General features: G+C 59.7%; 1 protein-coding gene across 6 annotated transcripts in view; it reads left to right on the top strand.

The window, feature by feature from the left end:
• The window catches only part of STARD8 (StAR related lipid transfer domain containing 8), a 45,510-nt gene extending 27,758 nt beyond the window's left edge, over positions 1 to 17,752 (top strand). For 4 of the 6 annotated variants that reach the window (XM_032702091.1, XM_032702090.1, XM_032702094.1 and 1 more), the window contains 13 exons: positions 6,427 to 6,498; positions 7,856 to 7,937; positions 9,614 to 9,677; positions 9,992 to 11,367; positions 11,997 to 12,170; positions 12,718 to 12,877; positions 13,149 to 13,347; positions 13,456 to 13,666; positions 13,863 to 13,977; positions 14,278 to 14,493; positions 14,807 to 15,024; positions 15,183 to 15,359; positions 15,917 to 17,752. In XM_032702091.1, the coding sequence (XP_032557982.1) occupies positions 6,427 to 6,498; positions 7,856 to 7,937; positions 9,614 to 9,677; positions 9,992 to 11,367; positions 11,997 to 12,170; positions 12,718 to 12,877; positions 13,149 to 13,347; positions 13,456 to 13,666; positions 13,863 to 13,977; positions 14,278 to 14,493; positions 14,807 to 15,024; positions 15,183 to 15,359; positions 15,917 to 16,034 (3,182 nt within the window). In that variant the 3' untranslated portion in view covers positions 16,035 to 17,752. Of the gene's footprint in view, positions 1 to 4,740; positions 4,813 to 6,426; positions 6,499 to 7,855; positions 7,938 to 9,293; positions 9,506 to 9,613; positions 9,678 to 9,991; positions 11,368 to 11,996; positions 12,171 to 12,717; positions 12,878 to 13,148; positions 13,348 to 13,455; positions 13,667 to 13,862; positions 13,978 to 14,277; positions 14,494 to 14,806; positions 15,025 to 15,182; positions 15,360 to 15,916 lie in introns of those variants that run through there. The other 2 variants (XM_032702089.1, XM_032702095.1) reach the window with 2 other exon arrangements.
• Positions 17,753 to 18,700: the final 948 nt, after the last annotated feature.

The raw sequence follows: 18,700 nt of genomic DNA, 5'->3' as shown, positions 1-18,700 counted from the left end.
GAAAACAGCAGGGCAATTTTAGAAAGGGTGGGATACAGGATGGGCAAGATGGATTATTTTTTTCAGTATCTGAGTAGCTGTTTCCATCTTGCTCCTTGTGGACGTTCCATCCCTGGAAGTGTCCAAGGCCAGTTTGGACAGGGCTTGAAGCAACCTGGTCTATGGAAGGTGCCCCTGCCCGTGGCAGGGGTCCAGATGATTTCTAGGTCCCTTCCAAACCAAACTATTCAGGGACTCTTTTCTGGATTTCTCTTTCTGGGCTCAGCAAACACCAGCCAGGAAGGGAATAATGAACCAGTGCCAAAGACAAGGCAGGAATTCACCCCAAGGATAGATCCAACAGAGGTGGCCAGCGGCTGTGCCGGCGCTGATGGAGACCTTCTTGGGGTGGTGCAGGGGGTGGGCTGGAGCCAGGGATCCTCTCTGCCATGAGATTGCTTTGCTGTTGTCTTTTCAGAGATGGAAGGCCAGGCTCCTCCTGGGTTTCCCTTGGACATGGGAGGCTGTTGCTGCTGCACTCCCCGGCACAGGGGGCCGGTCCTGCCCTCTCGGTTGTTCCTCTGGGGTCAGAGCAGCTGCAGAAACGCAGGTGGAGAAGGCAAGGACAGATCAGGGTCCTCACCCTCCTGGCCCTTTGTTTCTGTTCCTCTCTCTTTCCATCCCTTGTTCCCCCCAGACATCTGCTCTGCAGCCGCAGCACTCGGGTGGGCCGTGTAACCCCTGAGCTGCCGCAGCATTCCTGCTCCTGGGCTCTCCGGAGCCGAGGGCTGGGAGGAGGTGTCCTGTGGGAGCAGGAATCTGGAATATCCCGTGGGACACTCCCGTAGCCATCATGGCAGTGCCAGGTCCATCTCTGCCTCACCACTGCATCCTGCTACCACATCCACCGAATGGTGTGTCCCACATCCCTCTGGATCCTTCCCTCCTGGAAGGATCCTTCCCTGTGTCCCTGAGTGTGGCATCTGCTGTTCAACCCTGCCCTGTGCGGTCTGTCAAGGTGTGTTGGTGTGAAGAAGGGACATGGGCTAGTGGTGGCCTTGGCAGTGCTAAACTTGATGATCTTTGGGGGCTTTCTCAGCCTAAACCATTCCATCATCCTAAGCCTCAGGTGTTTGGGGCTGATGTAGCTGCTTCAGTGCTTTCTTCTCACCTTTAATAGAAACAGCACAGGTTGCAAGCCTGAAATTAAGTTGCTCCAAGTGATGTTTGGGGAAGCACTGGTGTTCCCTGTGCATGTGGGATGCAGCTCCTGTCCCAGGTGCCAACCTGCGAGGGCAGGAGCTGCTTTTTGGCTGGGCAGGGTGCTCCAGCAGCACCTGGGTTTCCTCGGAGCTGCGTTCCTGCAGGCAGCACCAGGCTCTGGGGCTTTGGGTGCAAAGGGCTGGTCTGAGCTTTCAGAACACAGTAAAGCAGACCCAAGGCTGCTGTTGGGCTCGTTTGAGGAGAGGAAACCAGAGCTGCCTCATCCCTGCAGCCGATAAGGGCTGTTACAGGCAGCCCTGGAGCTGAGCCAAGGGACAAGGGGGGCAGAGATAAGGTGGGGAGAGTGCTCTGGGGGCTGCAGTGGTGCTGCTGAGGGCCTACACACCCATCCTGCATGGATTCTGATCCAGATCTGATCCAGAAACACAATGAGTCTCCCTGCCCCGTGGCAGCCAGAGGGATTCCTGCCCAGGTTGTACCAGCCGGTGCTTGGGTATTGGCCCCCACGCAGACACCATCAGCAATTTCTTTGATGCCTCTGGAAATGTTTTTCCCCCTGGATGTCCCTGGTGTTCATCTGCCCCACACAGCAGTCTGGGACTGAAGCTGGGTGGCAGAGGGCTCTGGTGCCCCCGCAGTGCCATCCACCTTGCCAGGTGCCAGCCCCAGGGACTGTTGCCCTTGGACCAGGCATTTCAGGGCTAGAGGTGATACTTCTGGTTGGTGACATAGATTCCTGGTTGGTGACATAGAAAGGAACAGTTCCCAAAACTTATGGGACCTATTTGCTGCGTGAAGGTTAATTATGGAAACACGCCGTGTCTGGGAGAACATCCAACAGCATTCCTCATTCCTGCCCGTGTGCCCTGTCCATGTCTGTGCTGGCAGCTCTGAAGTCTCTGCCCTTTGCTGGATGGTGCTGGGAGCTGGAAACAGATAACTGGTGTTCATTAGTGCCACATGCCAAGCTGCCCGTGGACAGGGGGTGCCCATGGACAGCAGATGCCCGTGGATGGGGAATGCCCGTGGCTGTGTGAAGCTCTGTCTGCCTCATGCTCCAAGGGCTCAGCTTGGTGGAGCCCAGTGCTGGGGGAGCAGTGTGGGGTTTCCTCCCAAGCACACTGGGAGGGGACAGGTGTCTCCAGTGGGCACGGAGGGTCCGGGTTTGGCCCTTGGCTGTGTTTGAGTGATGCCCCTCAGGGCGGCAGCCCCGATTTCTGCAGGCACAGCACTGGGGGCTGCAGGCAGAGTCAGTCCCTCTTTCCCTGGCCATGCTGGCCCCAATACCTTCAGCAGCAGTAGGATACATACACCTTTTTCATGGGAAACCTGCTTCAGCTCCTCACATTTTCAAGCAGTGAAGGCACATCCCCCTGGTTTGGGAGAGGCCTTGGGAGTTTCTGTCGTTCCTGTAAAAGGCAGGCAAGAACTTCTGCTTCTAGCTGGGAAGGGAAATCCCTGTTGTATGCAGAGATTTATTTTCAGGTGGGATGGAAAGAAATCTCACCAAAAAGAAAGAAAAAGCAGCAATTTTCCCCCACTGGTGCTGGAGTTGGAGCTTCCCCCGCAGTGCTGGGCAGCTGTTTCCAGCTTTCCATGAGGTAACGTGCGGGCGATTTCGTGGCAGGGTTTTCTCCTCACACACTAATTGGCTGTGTGGGATGTTTTGTGGGGATTTGGAGCCTTGCTGTGGGAAGCTGGGAGCCTGGGCTGGGATTTCTCCCTTCTTAGTTTTGATTGTTAAAGGGAAAGTGCAGAGCCAGGGTTCTGGGAAGTGGCTTTCCTGCCTGTAATTCGACTGACTCCGGTGTTCCAGGTTGCTGGTTTTAGAGTTTTATGATCCCGGGCTTTTCCGTGTCCACGCCTGTTCCAGGCCAGGGCGGGGTGGATGGAACTCCAAAAGCGCTCAGGGCAGAGATGTCAGACTCCAGGCACCCCACAGCCAGAACCATTCCTGTTGCAGCCATCAGTGGGTTATGTCCAGGGAAATGCCGTGGTGCAGTGACTGCGGGAAGGGGATTGGGGAATTTTGTCCTTTGTTTCCACTTCCGTGTTGGTTTTTATCCCTTTCTTCTGGCACAATGGGAGCCTCTTCTCTTCCTTTTGTTTTTGCTTTCTGCCCCTCGCCCGGGTGTGCTGGGGGGTGCTGGGGAGTGCTGGGGGGTCTGGGTTCCCTGCCTTGGGGGGACCAGGTGAGTGACCCCGGGCTGGGGGAGCTGGACCCACTCGGGGCATTTCTGATGGACCACGGTGGCCCCTGGGCCACAGCCTGTGCCCCTTGCTGGGTGCAGGGGAGGGGAGAGCAGCTGTGGGTGCCTTTTCTTGGGAAATGCCATCCAGCCTCAGCAGGTGCCAGAGAAGGGCAGAGCCTTTGCCTGGGGGTGTTCTCTGGTGGCTCATGGGGGTTGTGCACCATTGGGAGCCTTCTCCAGCATTGGTGCTGGTTCACCCCATGGGGTTGTCCAGGTGTTTCCCAAGGGCTCATCTCCCATGGAGAGCCTCCTCGGGAGCCTGAGGCATATTGGGATCACTGGTTTATCTTCCCTGCCTGCAGTCAGGAACCTGGTGGGATTTATCCCCTTCTTTCTCATAGATGTGTGGGCTCTGCTGGGCTTGTTTCCCTGCCTGTCTGCCAGTGCCTGTCCCTGCTCCTCCCGCGATGCAACTTGAATGGGATCATTTCCGGCCCATTTAAACTGCAGATCTCAAAGATACTGAGCTGCTACAAGCTCCTGGAAATTGTTTGCTGATCAGAGGAGGCGAGGAGACCCTCTTTGTGCCCTGCTGAGGGTGGGTGTAGTGTTCGATGAGCCTGTATTAGAGATCAGAGAATCCCCATGTCCCCATTGGAAACCCGTTTCTGTCGCTGCTGCCGGGGCTCAGGCTGAAGCAGTGGGAGTCTCCAGGCACCATTCCCTGGGGTCAGGCTGGATTCCCATGGGAGGCTGCAGCCAGGGATGAGTTCTGGGCTCGGGTCCCATCCCCCTGCCCTGGCAGTGAGGCTGCCAGGAGGTGGCAGGGAGGGCTGGGAACACGGCTGCAATGGGTAACCCTGTGCCCGGTGTCCGGCTGTGCCCCCCCGGCAGGAGCGTTTGCCTGCCCGACCTTTCCTGCGCCTCCCTGGGAAAGCACGTCCGTGGGAAGGGCGGGAGGAGGAGGAAGCTGGCTGCTGGCTCCCTCTGGGACGGGACACTTGGAAAGCTTTTCTGTGCCAGCGCTTCGACGTGGGGAGGGCTCAGCCTGGGCTGAGCAGAGCACCCTGCCCATGGGGGGATGCTCGCTGTTCGAGGGGCTCTGGGGGGGATGCAGGACCTGAGCAGGCAGAGCCCGGGACCGGGCTCCCAAAGAGGGGGAGGAGAGGGGATGTGCGGGGCCCTGGCCCCCCGCCAGCCCCGCGCGGGGGAGGCAGCAGAGGGGAAGGAAATGTCGTGCTCTGACTCCGCGTTTCCAGCGGAGCGATGGGCGGCCGAGCCAGTCCCACGCGGAACATCCTGTCCCGGCTGCTCCCGGCCCCGCCGCCGCGGCCACGCGGGGTGTCCCGGGGCTCGGCATGTCCCCGTCGGTGCCCAGCCATGCTCTTCTACCAGCTCAGCCCCACCGTGGGCTCGGGTAAGCTCGGCTGGGCTCTGCTCCTGCTGCCCTTCCCTCCGCCGGCCTCTCCATGGGAGATGCCAGACCCATCCCTGGGGCAGGATCCGTGGGGCAGGCGGGAGGTTGATGTTTCTGCTCGTGGCTGGGGGTACCCAGAGCTGCAGCCACTGGCTGGGGTGGCCCCATGGAACATCCACTGGGAGCAAAGGGGGAGCAGAGATGAGAAGGAACAAAGGCTGGCAGGTCCATGGGCGGGGCTGTGGGAAATGCCTGTCCCTGAGTCCTGCCCGCCCCACGGGTATGGGAGGGATCTGCTTCCAGAGCTGGCACGGCCAAAGAGATTCACAAGGACCACCAGCCTTGGTGCCCTCCTGCTGGATGGCAACAACCACAGGGTGCCCTCCCTAGGGAGTGTCAGGTCTTTGGGAGGGATACAGTGCTCCACATGGAGCAGCTGCCCCAGGACAGCGCCAGGGCTGAGTTCTCCACTGGAATTGCTGGGGCTGAGCCCTGTCGGGGCAGGAGGGGTCAGCCCCGGGTTTTGGCTGGGCTTGCACCACGGCCAGGGACAGCTGCGTGGTTTGGACCCAGATGCAGATGCTCGTTCCAAAAGTTCTTCCCAAAACTTCCCAAGTATTTGGGTCCAGGGTTTTGGCTTGGTCCTGTCCTGCTTGTTTAGAGCTTTTTTTTCCCCTACTGTAGATTTGGACTGGGGAATGTAAAATGGAGCCAGAGCTCTGGGTTGAGGCAGTGGGTGGATGGAATCAGGGTATTCCAGTGCTGAGTGGGTCTGCCTCAGCCCACTCTGTGCCTGGTGGTGCCTCTGGGAGAGATGGGACAGACCTCGAAAATGCCAAGGCATTTTCTACCCTTGAGGTCAAACATTGTCACCCTCAGCAGTAAAATGCCATTGGACCAGCGGTGCCAACATCTAGCAATGACTTGCTATGGCTGCAGGAGTTTTGAGCTGTTTTCCCTCAAGTTCTCTAAATTTGAGGAATTTCCCAGGAAACAGTGCTGCTTGCTGGATGAGTTCATCCAGGTGATGGCTGATGCCTGTGTGAGGGGTGGGAACTGGCTGGGTGAGGGGGGTAGAACCCCATCAGGGGTTTGCTGCCCATTGGGACAAACACCAGCTTGAAACAAGAGGCAGGGAGGGCCAGGAGGTGAGGAGGAGGTGGGGAGGAAGGCCTCCTTTGGCAGGATTTTCTGGAGGATGTTTGCAGAAGTGACCAGCCCTGAGCTTTGATGAGCTCTGAACTCATTATCACAAATAAAGATCTTCCTCTCCTGCCTGGCCAAGAACTGTATTTGGTTGGTGGGTTCAGATACAAAACATTTCACTGGAAGGTTAAAATTGTGTCTCGTGGCCCCATCATTCCTGTCACTTCCTGATCTTTGCCTGGTGCTGTTGGAGAGGTGCAGCTGAGCTGTGTCTGCCTGAGACCCCTCTCTGTGCCTGGCATTGCTGCCCGTGGGACCCCTGGCTCCCGGTTCCACACCTGGGCATCTCCTCTGCTCTGTGCACGTGGAACAGGGGCTTGGTGCCAGGTGCCTGGGGGAGTGGGCAGTGATCCAGGGAGCGTTGCTGCTGCCACCGGGTGCTCAAGCCGGTTCTTTGCTTTCTTCCAGAAGTTGAAGCCAAGAGAGCCTGTGACTGGCTGCGGGCAGCAGGATTCCCCCAGTATGCCCAGCTGTACGAAGGTGAGAGCTGCCTCCTCCCACTGACCCCTGCTCTGTACCTGGACTCAGAGCCCATATCTCATCCACATTCCGAGGAGAGCTGCAGGGAGAGCGCCCACAGCTCCAGGAAGAGGAGGGGATGGAGAGGATTGTTCACTGATTATATGATCGTGTGTAAAACTTGGCCGTGCCCTTGGCTGTGGCCTGGAGAGCCAGCCACAATTGACTTTCCTGCATTCCTGAACTTTTCCCCTTCAGGCAGGGCTACAAGGAGTCCCAGGGTGGCTGCTCCAGCCAAGGGCAACCAGGCTTTGGAGAGCCATCAGCTCGGGAGAGGTTCAGTGAGTGTTTGCCGTGGGTGGGAGTGCAGGGGCAGCCAGTATAGGTAACGTGGAGAGCAAACACGTTCTCCCTCCTTTCCTCCTTCCCTCCCTCCCTGCTGACCATCCTGCGGCCCCTGCCCTGCTCCGGCTTGCCCTCTCTGAGTGCTTGGTGAGCCCAGCCCGGTGCAGATCCGGTCCCCAGGGCTCCCCAGGTGAGGGGTAGGGGCAGACCCCCAGCGCTCCCGCTCCCGGTGCTGTGCCAGGTGCCCAGGGTGGGTCACAGGGTGGCTGGGCCAGTGGGTCTTGCCTTAGGCTCAGCTGTGTTTACTTGGAAGCCACAGCGGGCCCCTGGTCCTGGCCGGGGGGTCGATGTGGAGCGGTGCTGCAGCCGACCCTGCTGGCCGGACAATAGCGGGAAGCGGGATCCGGCGGGATCCGGGGGCCGTGGCCATTGTTCGGCCGGGCACTTCCACCGGCCCCGCAGCAGCAGCCCCCGGGGATGGCTTTACAGGCTGCCTGTTTGCTGCTGCTGTCTATTTTGGGGAGCTGCCCCACGTGCAAGGACGGGCTGGGTTCCTGCTGGGAGACCCCCAGCGCCAGGTCCTGGCCCCGGGCCGTGCTCACAGCTGGGCACTGAGGAGCGGTGCTGCTGCTGGAGTCCGGGAATGAACCCACCCCTTTCCAGCCTCTCTCCACAGAACTTCCCACATCCTCCAAGTGTTTCCCTCTGTTTCCCTTCCCTTGGTGATTGCACTCCATGGCTTAATGAACAGCTGGTTTGAGACCCTTGGGGTTGAGGGTCCAGATCCCACATGCGTGATCCCAGCAGAGCAGGGAACTGGATGGATGCCATCGGGCACCTCGTCACCCTCACCTAATGCACCTGGGAGCTGTGCCCAAGGACCCTGGGCATGCACCACCTCTGGGTGGTCTCCAGCCACTCAAGTCTCTCCTCTTGCTCCTCGCAGCCTTTCCCTCCTCCCATGCCTCCTGCTGCCTGATGGAGCAGCTGGCTTGGGAGCGGCTGCTGATGTGTCTCTCGCTTTCCTCCCCAGACTCCTTATTCCCTCTTGACATCGGCGCTGTGAAGAAGGACCACAGCTTCCTGGACCAGGATTCCCTCAAATCCCTGTGCAGGTAATACTCCCTCACATCCCTGCACAGTGCAGGCCATGGAACCAGCATGGGGATGTGCTCCAGGCAAGGGCACAGCTGTCCTGGGCTGATGGGGTGGTGGGTGCTGCCGGGTGCCCACCTCGTACCTCAGCCGGGCTCAGAGCCTGCTCTGCTGCTGTTGCTCCCTCCGCAGTGAGGACTCTGGATGTGTCAGTTGGATTGGGCAGCACTGCTGGTGTTGTGTGGTTCCAGGGAAACAATAGCTTTTTTATGAACATCCAGAGCTGCTAGAGAACAGAAACATTGCCCAGGAATAATTCTTCTCTTTGTGGGGCTGTTGGGCTGTGCTTTAATTTCAAGCTTGGGTAACTAGACTGTAAAGCTCGGCTAGAATTGGGTTGGTCAGAGCTGAGCTGTCAAACTGAGCAGAGATGTGTTGTCCCTGCTGTCCTGCTCCCCTGCCCCCTCCCACCACTCCAGGTGGCATCCTTTGGCAGTGGTCCCCAGGGCAGGGAGCCATGTCTGCCCAGGGCACCTTCACCAGAGACTCACAGAATCATTTAGGTTGTAAAAGACCTCTAAGATCATTAAATCCAACCATTGCCCAGCACTGCCAGGGTGATATTGTGAGGATGCTGTGTAATATCTTGGAGAGCTAAAGCCAGGACTAAAGCCTGGTGTGGAAGCCAGGTCTTGCCTTGTCATGAGGAACTGCAGGGGCTCCTGGTGGGGCGGGAGGCGGGAGCTGGTGGCTCACACGGGGGTTTGCTGGGCGCGGGTGGGTCTGTGCCGATGGGACTCTCCCTCCCCGGCACACCGCACTGTCAGCTGCTCTGAGCCGGGGCTTCTGCCTTTCCAAGTGTTCTCTGGCTCCGTGTGACAATACTCTGTGTGATGCTGGTTGTCCTGGTGCCAGGCAGCACAGCCTGGCCGTGTGTTTTCCACCAGGACACAGTGCTGCTGGATCAGCAGGGCTGGGAAGAGCTGAGGGAGCTGCCGCCGGTGTGCTGTGCAGGGAGCAGTGTGTGCTGGGGGGACTCTGCCAGCGCAGAAGCTGACACTCAAAGGGAGGGACTGACTGGATAGTCCCTCTGTCCGGATGGGCTGTGTGTCACCGGTTCTGGGGGTGACTCAGCCTTGCCTTGGCTCTTGGGACACATCATCACAGCCGTGCCCTTGCACTGACTCTGCGCCGTCCCTCTCACCCAGAACAGACAAGGGGCGGGAACAGGGTCTGTTGCTTGTTTTCCCGACAGGACAGAGAGGCAGCTGTGCTGGGCAGGAGGGGATTCCCACACTGCTTCCTGGTGCAGCAGGGTGAGAGGTGACGGGAGGTCTCTGCCTGTCCCGCCCTGTCTGAGCTTTTGGGCCTTTTTTGGGTCCTTTAGTCATTCCCTTGCCCAGCCACAGCAGCTTTTGAGCTGGTTTTGCTCTAATAACTTGGAGCAGGTCATCTGTCCTCACTCATAGGACCAGTGGCCCCAGCTGCTGGCATGTATGTGGCCTGGCTTGGGCTACCATCTGCTGGCATCATCCCCTCAGTAGCTGGGTGTCCCCCTGGCCCCTGGAGCCACAGCTGCAGTTGACAGGTGACAGACACAGGCAGGAAAATGAAAAGAAGCCAAACCCAGCCCTGTGACAGCAGCGGGGCCAGGAGTGGGGCTGGGACCAGGGTAAAGTCTCTCTGTTTCTCGCAGGAGGCTGATGACCCTGAACACTTGTGCCTCCATGAAGCTGGATGTTCACTTTCAGCGTAAACAGGTAGGTCCTGGGCACTCAGGGCAAGTGAGGGGACTGGGGTGTGGGGAGGATCACGTGCTCAGCGGTGGGACAGTGTCCTGGGGTGCCCCATGATGATCCTGGGTACAGAGTGGTTCCTGGAGCCCTCTGCTGCCAAATGGGACTAGGGATGGTTTAAGGGGGTGAACACACTTCTCTCCTCCCCACTGGGGACCATCTGGTGGCTGTGTCCCTCTCTGGGGTGCTTGTCCCCTGGGCAGGGGGGACACGCTGACCTTCCATGGCTCCAACCCCTGTTCTCAACTTGATCATCCCCTGTTCTCAACCACTCACAGAATGAAGACTCTGAGGAGGAAGATCTGTGTGCCATCAGCAACCGGTGGGCTTTCCAGAGGGACAGCAAGAGGTGGTCCCGGGTAGGGTCGGCCGATGTCCTCTCCCAGAGCTCCGAGGCCCTGAGCTGCACCATGAGGCCGGTGTCCAGCCGCGAGAGCATCCTCACGGACCTCAGCACCAACCCGGAGGCCGCGTCCCTGCACAGCACGGGCAGCGTGGGCAGCGTGGGTGGCACGCGTGGCACGCTGGGCACTGCGGCCGTGCCATCCGAACCCCCATCACCGCTCCGTCCCGCTGCCAGCGCCACCAGCTGCAGCCGGAGCGAGCATTCCTCACTGGAGCAGCCCCCGAGCCGCAGAGAGGGCTCCAAGGAGAAGCCAAAGAAACGACGGTCTCGCAGCTTCCTGAAGCGGATCGAGTCCCTGCGGAGGAAGGACAAGGAGAAAGCCAGCCCAGACAGGAGGGTGGCCCTGCACAGCAGCAAAACTCTCCCACCGGGATGGGGCCCCCTGAAGAGTAATGGAGACCTCGCAGCCACCAGGACCAACTCCTCTAAAAGAGGGATACCTGCCTCTTTCCATGGCAAAAAACACTTCTTCTCACTATCGTACAGGACTAACCGCCCACTCGGCGCCGGGGGCACCACGGAGGGCTCTGACCCCAACTGCAGCGGAGTCTCCCTGGAGGACTTTGACACGGCTGCCACGGCCAGCAGCACCTGGGCTGCCGCCTCTGCGTGCCAGCGCCGGCGGGCTCGCCGTGGGGACTGCCTGGTCTACATCCCTTGTGACCACAAGCCTGGCACCTTCCCCAAATCCCTCTCCATCGAGAGCTTGTGTCCCCTGGGCGGCAGTTCCCTGACCCGCTGGGACCCGGGGAGCGTGGCCGCAGGGCTCGGGGAGGGTGGCAGGGGCGGCAGCAGCAGCAGCACGGAGGGCTCGTCCTCCCCCCACGGCTTTGCCCGCCGGCGCCGCGGCTCCTGCAGCTCCCTGGGCAGCAGGGTCAGCATCTACGACAACGTGCCGGACTTCGGCAGCAGCGAGGATTTCTGCAAGGACGGGGAGGTCACCTATGAGAACCTCGACGACATTCTGCAGCACATGTGGGGGCTGCAGCAGAAGGTGGAGCTCTGGTGTAAAGCCATCGCCCCTGGCCTGGGTGGAGAGGAAGGAGGCGAGGAAGAGGAGGATGAGGAGGAGTTGGATTCGGGAGGGGAACCCTCCAACTTGCACTTCGAAGAGCGATCCATGTCTGACGTAGGCACCTCCGCCAGTGACTTTGACAGCACGGGGAACTCCCTCAACGAGGCTGAAGAGATTGAGACGCGGGAGCGCCGGGATTCGGGGGTGGGAGCATCGCTAACGAGGCCCTGCAGGTATCACAGAATCCTGGGATGGTTTGGGTGGGAAGGGACAGAGACCATCTCTTTCCACCCCCTTGCTACGGGCAGGGACACCTTCCTCTAGACAGGGTTTCTCCAAACCCCGTCCCACCTGGCCTTGAACACTTCCAGGGATGGGGCAGCGGGGAGGGGCGCACAGCCCATGGCTCGGAGGAGCAGCACCCCGATCCCGTCCTCGGGGGGCTGGCTGATCGCCCCTCGCCGGGAGGCAGGAGCTGGCGGAGGGAGGGAAGTGCAGCTGGAGCAGCCCGGGCAGGGAGCGGGGCGCGGGTGCGCTCTGGCGGCCGCAGGACACCACTGCCACCGCTGCCAGCCCTCCGTCCACACAGACCCGTCATTGAAAGGTTTCTCATTAACTAAAACCAGGCGTAAGGGCAGGAGGCACATCCCTCCCCTCTGCCAGTGCCCCCGCGTGCTTTCCCTTGGAGACTCTGGCCATTGCTGAGTTCTGTGGCTTTTCTCGCCCTTGCTTAGCGGTGCTGGAGAGTGATGTGCTTGCACCCACCGCTGTGCCCGCACCTTCCCCACAGCCAGGGGTGCCCTGGGTGGGGACAGGCTCTTCCCTGGGCTCGCCAGCTCTCACACCCGCTTCTTCCATCCAGAAAACTGCGTTGGCACAGCTTCCAGAACTCGCACCGGCCCAGCATGAACTCGGCCTCACTGGAGATCAACCGCCAGTCCTCGGCCCAGCTCAACCTGCTCCAGAAGTGCTCCCTGCTCCGGCTCACTGCCATCATGGAGAAGTACTCGGTGCCCCACAAGCAAGCCTGGACGTGGTGAGCTGGCAGGGAGGCGATCAGGATGGTGCCCACAAGCTGCAGCTTGTGCTGTGGCGGGCATTGCCTCCAGCCCAGGGCAGTTTCAGGGGGTGGAGATGGTGGAGAGGGAGGGGGAAGAGCCAAAACAAGGGATGGCTTTGCTCTGTCAAGTGTGAGCTGGGGCTGACCCCCAGGCTTCTGGCGTCTGCATCCAGGGGGCTCCTGGCATCATCTGCAACCATGGGGGCTGCAGATGTTCGTGGGGTATTAAAAATGCTGCAGCAGCATGAGACAGTGGGACAGTATCATAGGCAAGTATCAAAGCATTTTGGCTTAATAAAAGATGCTGCAATTCCTGCTGGAATTCCAAACACGGCAGAAGTGTGCCTGTGTGTGTGTGCCTGTGTGTGTGTGCCTGTGTGTGTCTGTGCCTGTGTGTGTCTGTGCCTGTGTGTGTCTGTGCCTGTGTGTGTGTGTTTGTGAGTTCCCAGGGTCCTGCTCCCCCTGCGAGAGGTTGTTGAGGGCACTGATTGTTGCACTGATTTCTCTCTGTTCTACTCTGCAGGACTGTCCCCAAGTTCATGAAGAGGAGTAAAGTCCCCGACTACAGGGACAAGACGGTTTTTGGGGTGCCACCCATTGTCAACGTGCAGCGCACGGGGCAGCCCCTGCCCCAGAGCATCCAGCAGGCCATGCGCTACCTGCGCAGCCAGTGCCTGGACCAGGTGATGCTGCGACCGCTGCGCAGGGTGCTGGGATTTGGGGACAAAAAAAAATAGCTTTGGGGGTGCCTTCGTTCACCTCCTGTGGTGTGTGGTGAAGTGGGACGGTGGGATTGTTTGTGGGAACCCCACACCACTGGTGTCCCCTTGACCATCCCTCACTCAGTGTCTCCTCTGGGTCAGGGGGAGGAGCTTTTTGGGGGACGGGGTCTTTGCCTGTCCCATGGGCGCTCACCCAGGCCAGTGCCCACTCACCCCCACTCTGCTCCCTCAGGTTGGCATTTTCCGTAAGTCAGGGGTGAAGTCCCGGATCCAGGCGCTCCGGCACATGAACGAGAGCAGCCCCGACAACGTCAGCTACGCGGGGCAGTCTGCGTACGACGTGGCCGACCTGCTGAAGCAGTACTTCCGCGACCTGCCCGAGCCCATCTTCACCAGCAAGCTGACGGACACCTTCCTGCAGATCTACCAGTGTAAGGGCTGGGGAGAGGGGTCCTTCTGCTCCCGTGGGTGGAGGCATTGGGGGTGGGTGGGGGCTGCAGGCACGGCCCCGCTAATGCCAGCGCTGCCCCCGCCCGCAGTCGTGTCCAAGGAGCAGCGGCTGCAGGCGGTGCAGGCTGCCATCATCCTCATGCCCGACGAGAACCGCGAGGTGCTGCAGACTCTGCTCTACTTCCTGAGCGACATCGCCTCGGCCGAGGAGAACCAGATGACTGCCGGGAACCTGGCCGTGTGCCTGGCCCCCTCCATCTTCCACCTCAACGTGTCCAAGAAGGAGAGCACCTCGCCCAGGTAAGGGCACCTCCCCATCACCCTTCCCTGCCTGTTGCAGGAGGAGGCCAGCGGGATGGGGTGATGGTGGGACACAGATGCTCTTGGCACAGCCCATCGCTCTGCCCTGCAGACTGGGAGTCCCCAGTGTGACATAAATCAGAGCCATGGGGGGCTAGGGGCGTGCAGTGCCCACTGCACCCCCTGCCCCCCACAGGGCCATACACAAGAGGGGCACCGTGGGGAAGCCGGACCAGAAGGACCTTAACGAGAACATGGCTGCGACGCAGGGGCTCTCCCACATGATCACCGACTGCAAGAAGCTCTTCCAGGTGGGTGGCAGTGGTGTCCAGCCCAGCACTGCCCGTGGGAGGTGTGACCTCACTGGTGGGTGCAGTCCTGGGGTGACATGAGGGCACCCATCCCTAAGTGGGGCAGCTGCCACTGACCAGTCACCCCAGGGGCAGAGCCCAGTTTCATCTCCTGGTGGTGCAGGCTGTATGTCCAGGGGGGCTGTGTCCATCCTCCCCGCTCCTTGGTGAGATGAGTTGTGGTTCTTTAGCTGCTCAGGACACTCAAAGTCCCTGCAGGATTCATTTGGCTCGCTGAAGTTGTGTGTTCTTGGTTTGCAGGTCTCCCACGACATCCTGCTGCAGCTGAGCAGCTCCTATATGGCTGCAGATGCTTATCCACACCCCCTGACTGACTTGGTATGCCAGGGGGAGAGCAAGGATCTGCACTCCTACTTCGAGCAGAGTGTCCAGAACCTGCTCAAAGAGTCATCAGAGAAATTCAAGGGGTGGCTGAGCAGCCCAGGGCCCCTGAACACAGAGCTGTCCTGCAAAAAGGTAAATGCCACAGTGTGGAGGGACTTGGGGACATGGGGAAAACGTGTATGGGGTGACCATGGGGATCTCTAGGCACCTACGGGCCTGCTGGCAACCCCTTGGTGCTTGTTCTCTTGTGCAAGGTGGGATCAGCAACCCTTTCCCTGGCCAGAGAGGGGACTGAGGGATGGAGGCTGCTCTGGGCCCAGCAGTCCTGGCAGAGAGCCCACCACATTAGCAGAGAAGCTGGCTGCTGCCATCCAGTGCTCCTCCAGCAGCCAAAGCAGATCCCATGCCATCCCATCCCCATCAGCCCCTCACGTTGTCCCCTCAGGTCGGGGATGGGAACCCTCTGCGCCTGTGGAAGGTCTCCACGGAGGTCGAGGCCCCTCCTGCCACGGTGCTGCACCGGGTGCTGCGGGAGCGTCACCTGTGGGACGAGGACCTGCTGCAGAGCAAGGTGGTGGAGGCCCTGGACCAGGACATGGAGGTGTATCACTACGTGACGGACAGCATGGCCCCCCACCCGCGCAGGGACTGCATGGTGCTCCGGTGAGGGCGAGCAGGGACCCCGGCAGGGTCTGCTCTTGGTCTGGTGGATCCCACCTGCTCCAGCCCCATCTCCTACCCCCCGTGGGGGGCTCCCCCACCCCTCCGGTCCTACTGTGGGCCCCGCGTGTGGGCACAGAGTGACCCCTGCCCGTCCCCAGGCGCTGGCGCACGGACCTGCCGCGGGGAGCCTGCCTGCTCATGTCCCTCTCGGTGGAGCACGACAAGGTGCCGGTGGAGGGAGGCGTCAAGGCTGTCGTGATGAAGTCCCAGTACCTCATCGAGCCCAGTGCCATGGGCCGCTCCCGAGTGACCCACATCTGCAGGGCTGACCTCAGGTAACGGGGCCCTCGGTGCCACCGGGGCGGGGACACCACACCAGGTCCTGGTGGGGCACCAGAGCTGCCCACCCCTCCATGGGCCTGGCCTGGCTCCTGCCCCACGGTCCTGCCTGCCCCGAGGGGAGGGCGCTGGGCTGGGGACAGGGTTTGCCTGCCGGGTGGGGACTGGACAAGGAGCCACCAGCTCAGTCAGTACTGGCAGTTCCTCCCGTGGCTCTGAGGTGGCAGCTCCTGCAGAGCACCTGGGGTTCCCTGTGGGTCTGGAGCACGGCCTTGGCGCTGCTGAGCCATGCTGGGGTTCAGGGGTGAGAGGGTGGGCTGGTGGAAGGGGCAGCCTGGTTGGGTCACAGATTTCCTCACACGTCTGAGATGGGGATGGGGGAAGCAGGTCCCTGTCCTGGCACGTGGTGCTCATTCATCACCTCCTCGTCCATCCCTCCGTGTGGGAGCTGTGCCGAGTGCCCATCCCCAGCAAGGGGCACTGTGCTGCTCCATGGCAGGTGCCAGCATCCCTCCTGCTTGCTCATCCCTCTCCTACCTCTTCCCTTTTTCAGGGGCCGGTCTCCCGAGTGGTACAACAGAGTCTTTGGCCACCTCTGTGCCATGGAGCTGGCGAGGATCCGTGACTCTTTCCCAGCCCTGAGTCCCAGTGGCCCTGAGACGAAGATCTGAGGCACCAGGAAGATGCTCTGTCCTGCCTAACATGGACTTGCCATGGATCTGGACTGGGGCTCTCAGCAGGGAGCACGGCGTGGGCAGTGCCCGTGGAGGGGGAGGCAGAGGCACATATTTATGAATGTCCTTTCACCCCAGGCTGGGCAGTCCCTGTCCCATCAGCCCTGAAGCGCTGCAGGGCAGAGGGTCCACAGAGGAAAAGCCACGGAGCCCCTGTCCCACAGGAGGGGTGGGGGAAGAGGAAGAGGGGCTGTGGGGTGACCCCAGGAGGGCAGCCTGCAGCAGGAACTGGGTCCCCCAACGCTGGCTGGGAGCAATGGTGGTGTGAAGGAGTGTGGAGCGAGGGGGGAGGACACAGTAGGATCGAGCAGAGAGGACGGGCCGTGTCCGCAGGTCGCAGAGCTGTGTCGGGAAGTGCAGGGGGGGCAGCGAGGGGTGGAGTGTGTCTGTGGTGTCACCCGGCAGGGACAGCCAGGGAGTCACGGTTTGGTAGTGGAAGAGGCTGCTGTTCTGGGAGGAGGGAGGCTCCCCACAGATACATAGGTACAGCTCGAGTGACAGCCCCTGTTGAGGGGCAGAGGGAACCTGTTGCAGCTTTGGTGCTGAATTCATGGATGAAGCAGCCCTGTACTCCTGGGCCTCGCTCTTCCTTGGCTAAAAGCCCTCTTGTGCACTTGGTTTCAGTGGCGCTGGATGAACAATGTTCCAAGCCAAGCCCATCCCTCTTAACCAGCCAACTCGTTGTTTGGGTGGGGCAGGACACGTCTGGAGCCCCAGAGCAGCTGTCCCTGAGTGGGCTACAAGGGGAAAGGGTAATGCCTGGAAGGCAGGACAAAGGGAGGGAGGGACCCCTTGGAACAGCAGCTCCCCTTTCTTTGCTGCCATCAGGGTTCAGGGGAACACCCTGAGAGGGGAGAAGGGCAGAGCAGCACTAGCTGCTCCATGGCAGTGCCCGGGGCTGGAGGCACCATGAGGACACTGCAGCAGAGCGTGGTTGCCCAGGCTGGGTCACCCCTGTGCCAGCTGCTGGCTCCAGCTCTGTCCCCTCCTGGCTGCCAGGAGTGGTGGGAGATGAAGTTGTCCGGGAATCACCTCTGCGGGCAGCCACAGGGGCACAGCCCATGCCCTCTCCCTTCCACAAAGATGTCCATTCCCCTTCCCATCCCTCCCTTCCCTCCATGCAGAAACTGTCCACTGAAGCTGTCAGCACATGGGAGACGACCTGGTTTCTCCATTCAGGAAGGGACTCAAATTCCCAGACATTGTTCCAACTGGAAGGCAACGCGACCCACGCGCTGGGGACCCCCAGTGTCAGTTTGGCCCTAACATGTCCTGTCTGTCTTTTGGTGAAAAAAGCACAAATCAGCTTCTAGTCTGTGTTTATATATATATATATATATATATATATGTGTGTGTTTTATATATACATATATATATATATATAAATATAACTAACAGTTGGGGGAGTGAATTTTCTCCTGATATTTTTTTAAAGTGTTTCTTTTTTTCTATCTATAAATACTTGTACAGGTGGAATATTAATATATAACTGGTGGCAGAGCTTAGCACCAGGTGATGCTCACTTAGAGCCAGATATTTTGTATTTAAGGGACTTTTGTATCATATAAAACTTCAACAATTGTTTGACTTGGATGGGGGCTGCTCTTCCCATCTGTGCAATTAATAAAGTACTAACAAGATCTGCTGACTGATGAGGAAACCTTCGTGCTCAGAGTTTCAACAGCACTGGAGCAGCCCAGGGCTGAGCAATGCATATCCTTGGGGCTGCCCATGTGTGGGTGAAGGGACCCAAACCCAGCAGCTCCCACATCCAGCTGTGCTCCAGGGCCTTTCCAAGGGTTGGGGTTTACCTGGCATTGCCATCTGCTGTAGGGAGAGCAGCCTGAGGAGGAAGATGAGCATCCAGCATCGATCAAACATCAGTGATGATGATGAAGAACCACATTGTGCCCGCCGTCCCTGGAGCAGACACCTCTCTCCACTGTTCTGGAAGCAGTGATGGAGAACATGCTGGAGTAGATGATGATGGTGATGAAGGCTGTGAGATTCAAGCCTGGAGAGGAAGAAATGTCTCTCTGAGCATGATCTAAGTGTGGGATGAGCAGGCTTTTAGCACCAGAGGCGGCAGAGACTGGTGGGCATCCCTGGCTCGTCCAGAATCCAGCCCGAGCCTGGCGAAGCCCATGGCCAGGGCTCCAGCTTCTGGCTGGAGAGGGGACCCTCCCCAGTCCAGAATGGAGGGTAGAGCTGGCACCTCATCTTACGGGGTCCCAGCAGGATGGTAGCACCCTGTGGATCCACCCAGGCACCCCACTGGCAGCAGGGTGAGGGCCCTCTGGGCACTCCCCCAGGGAACCCTGTCCTGCCGCACATCCGTGCCCGGGTCCCAAGTCCCCAGCGTAGCTGAACAAAGGGGCTCTCCCCACTACACAGTGCTGCACTGGGTTCAGACACTAAAGAACACCCAAAAGCCTCTGCAAAGCCAGCTGGAGGCACGCCAGGGCTTTGGGGCTCACAGACCCCAGCCACACTCCCAAATCCACCTTTGCTCGGCGCAGGCAGCTGATCAGTCCAAGAGCGTTTTCCTCTAACCCCTGATTAGCACAAATGTTTAAAAATCAATTCTTTAATGAAATCCTCCA

This window comes from Chiroxiphia lanceolata, chromosome 14 (genome assembly GCF_009829145.1).
Source record: "Chiroxiphia lanceolata isolate bChiLan1 chromosome 14, bChiLan1.pri, whole genome shotgun sequence".
Classification (NCBI taxonomy): domain Eukaryota; kingdom Metazoa; phylum Chordata; class Aves; order Passeriformes; family Pipridae; genus Chiroxiphia; species Chiroxiphia lanceolata.
Note: the sequence above shows the minus strand (reverse complement) of the source record. Positions and strands in the feature narration are given on the sequence as shown.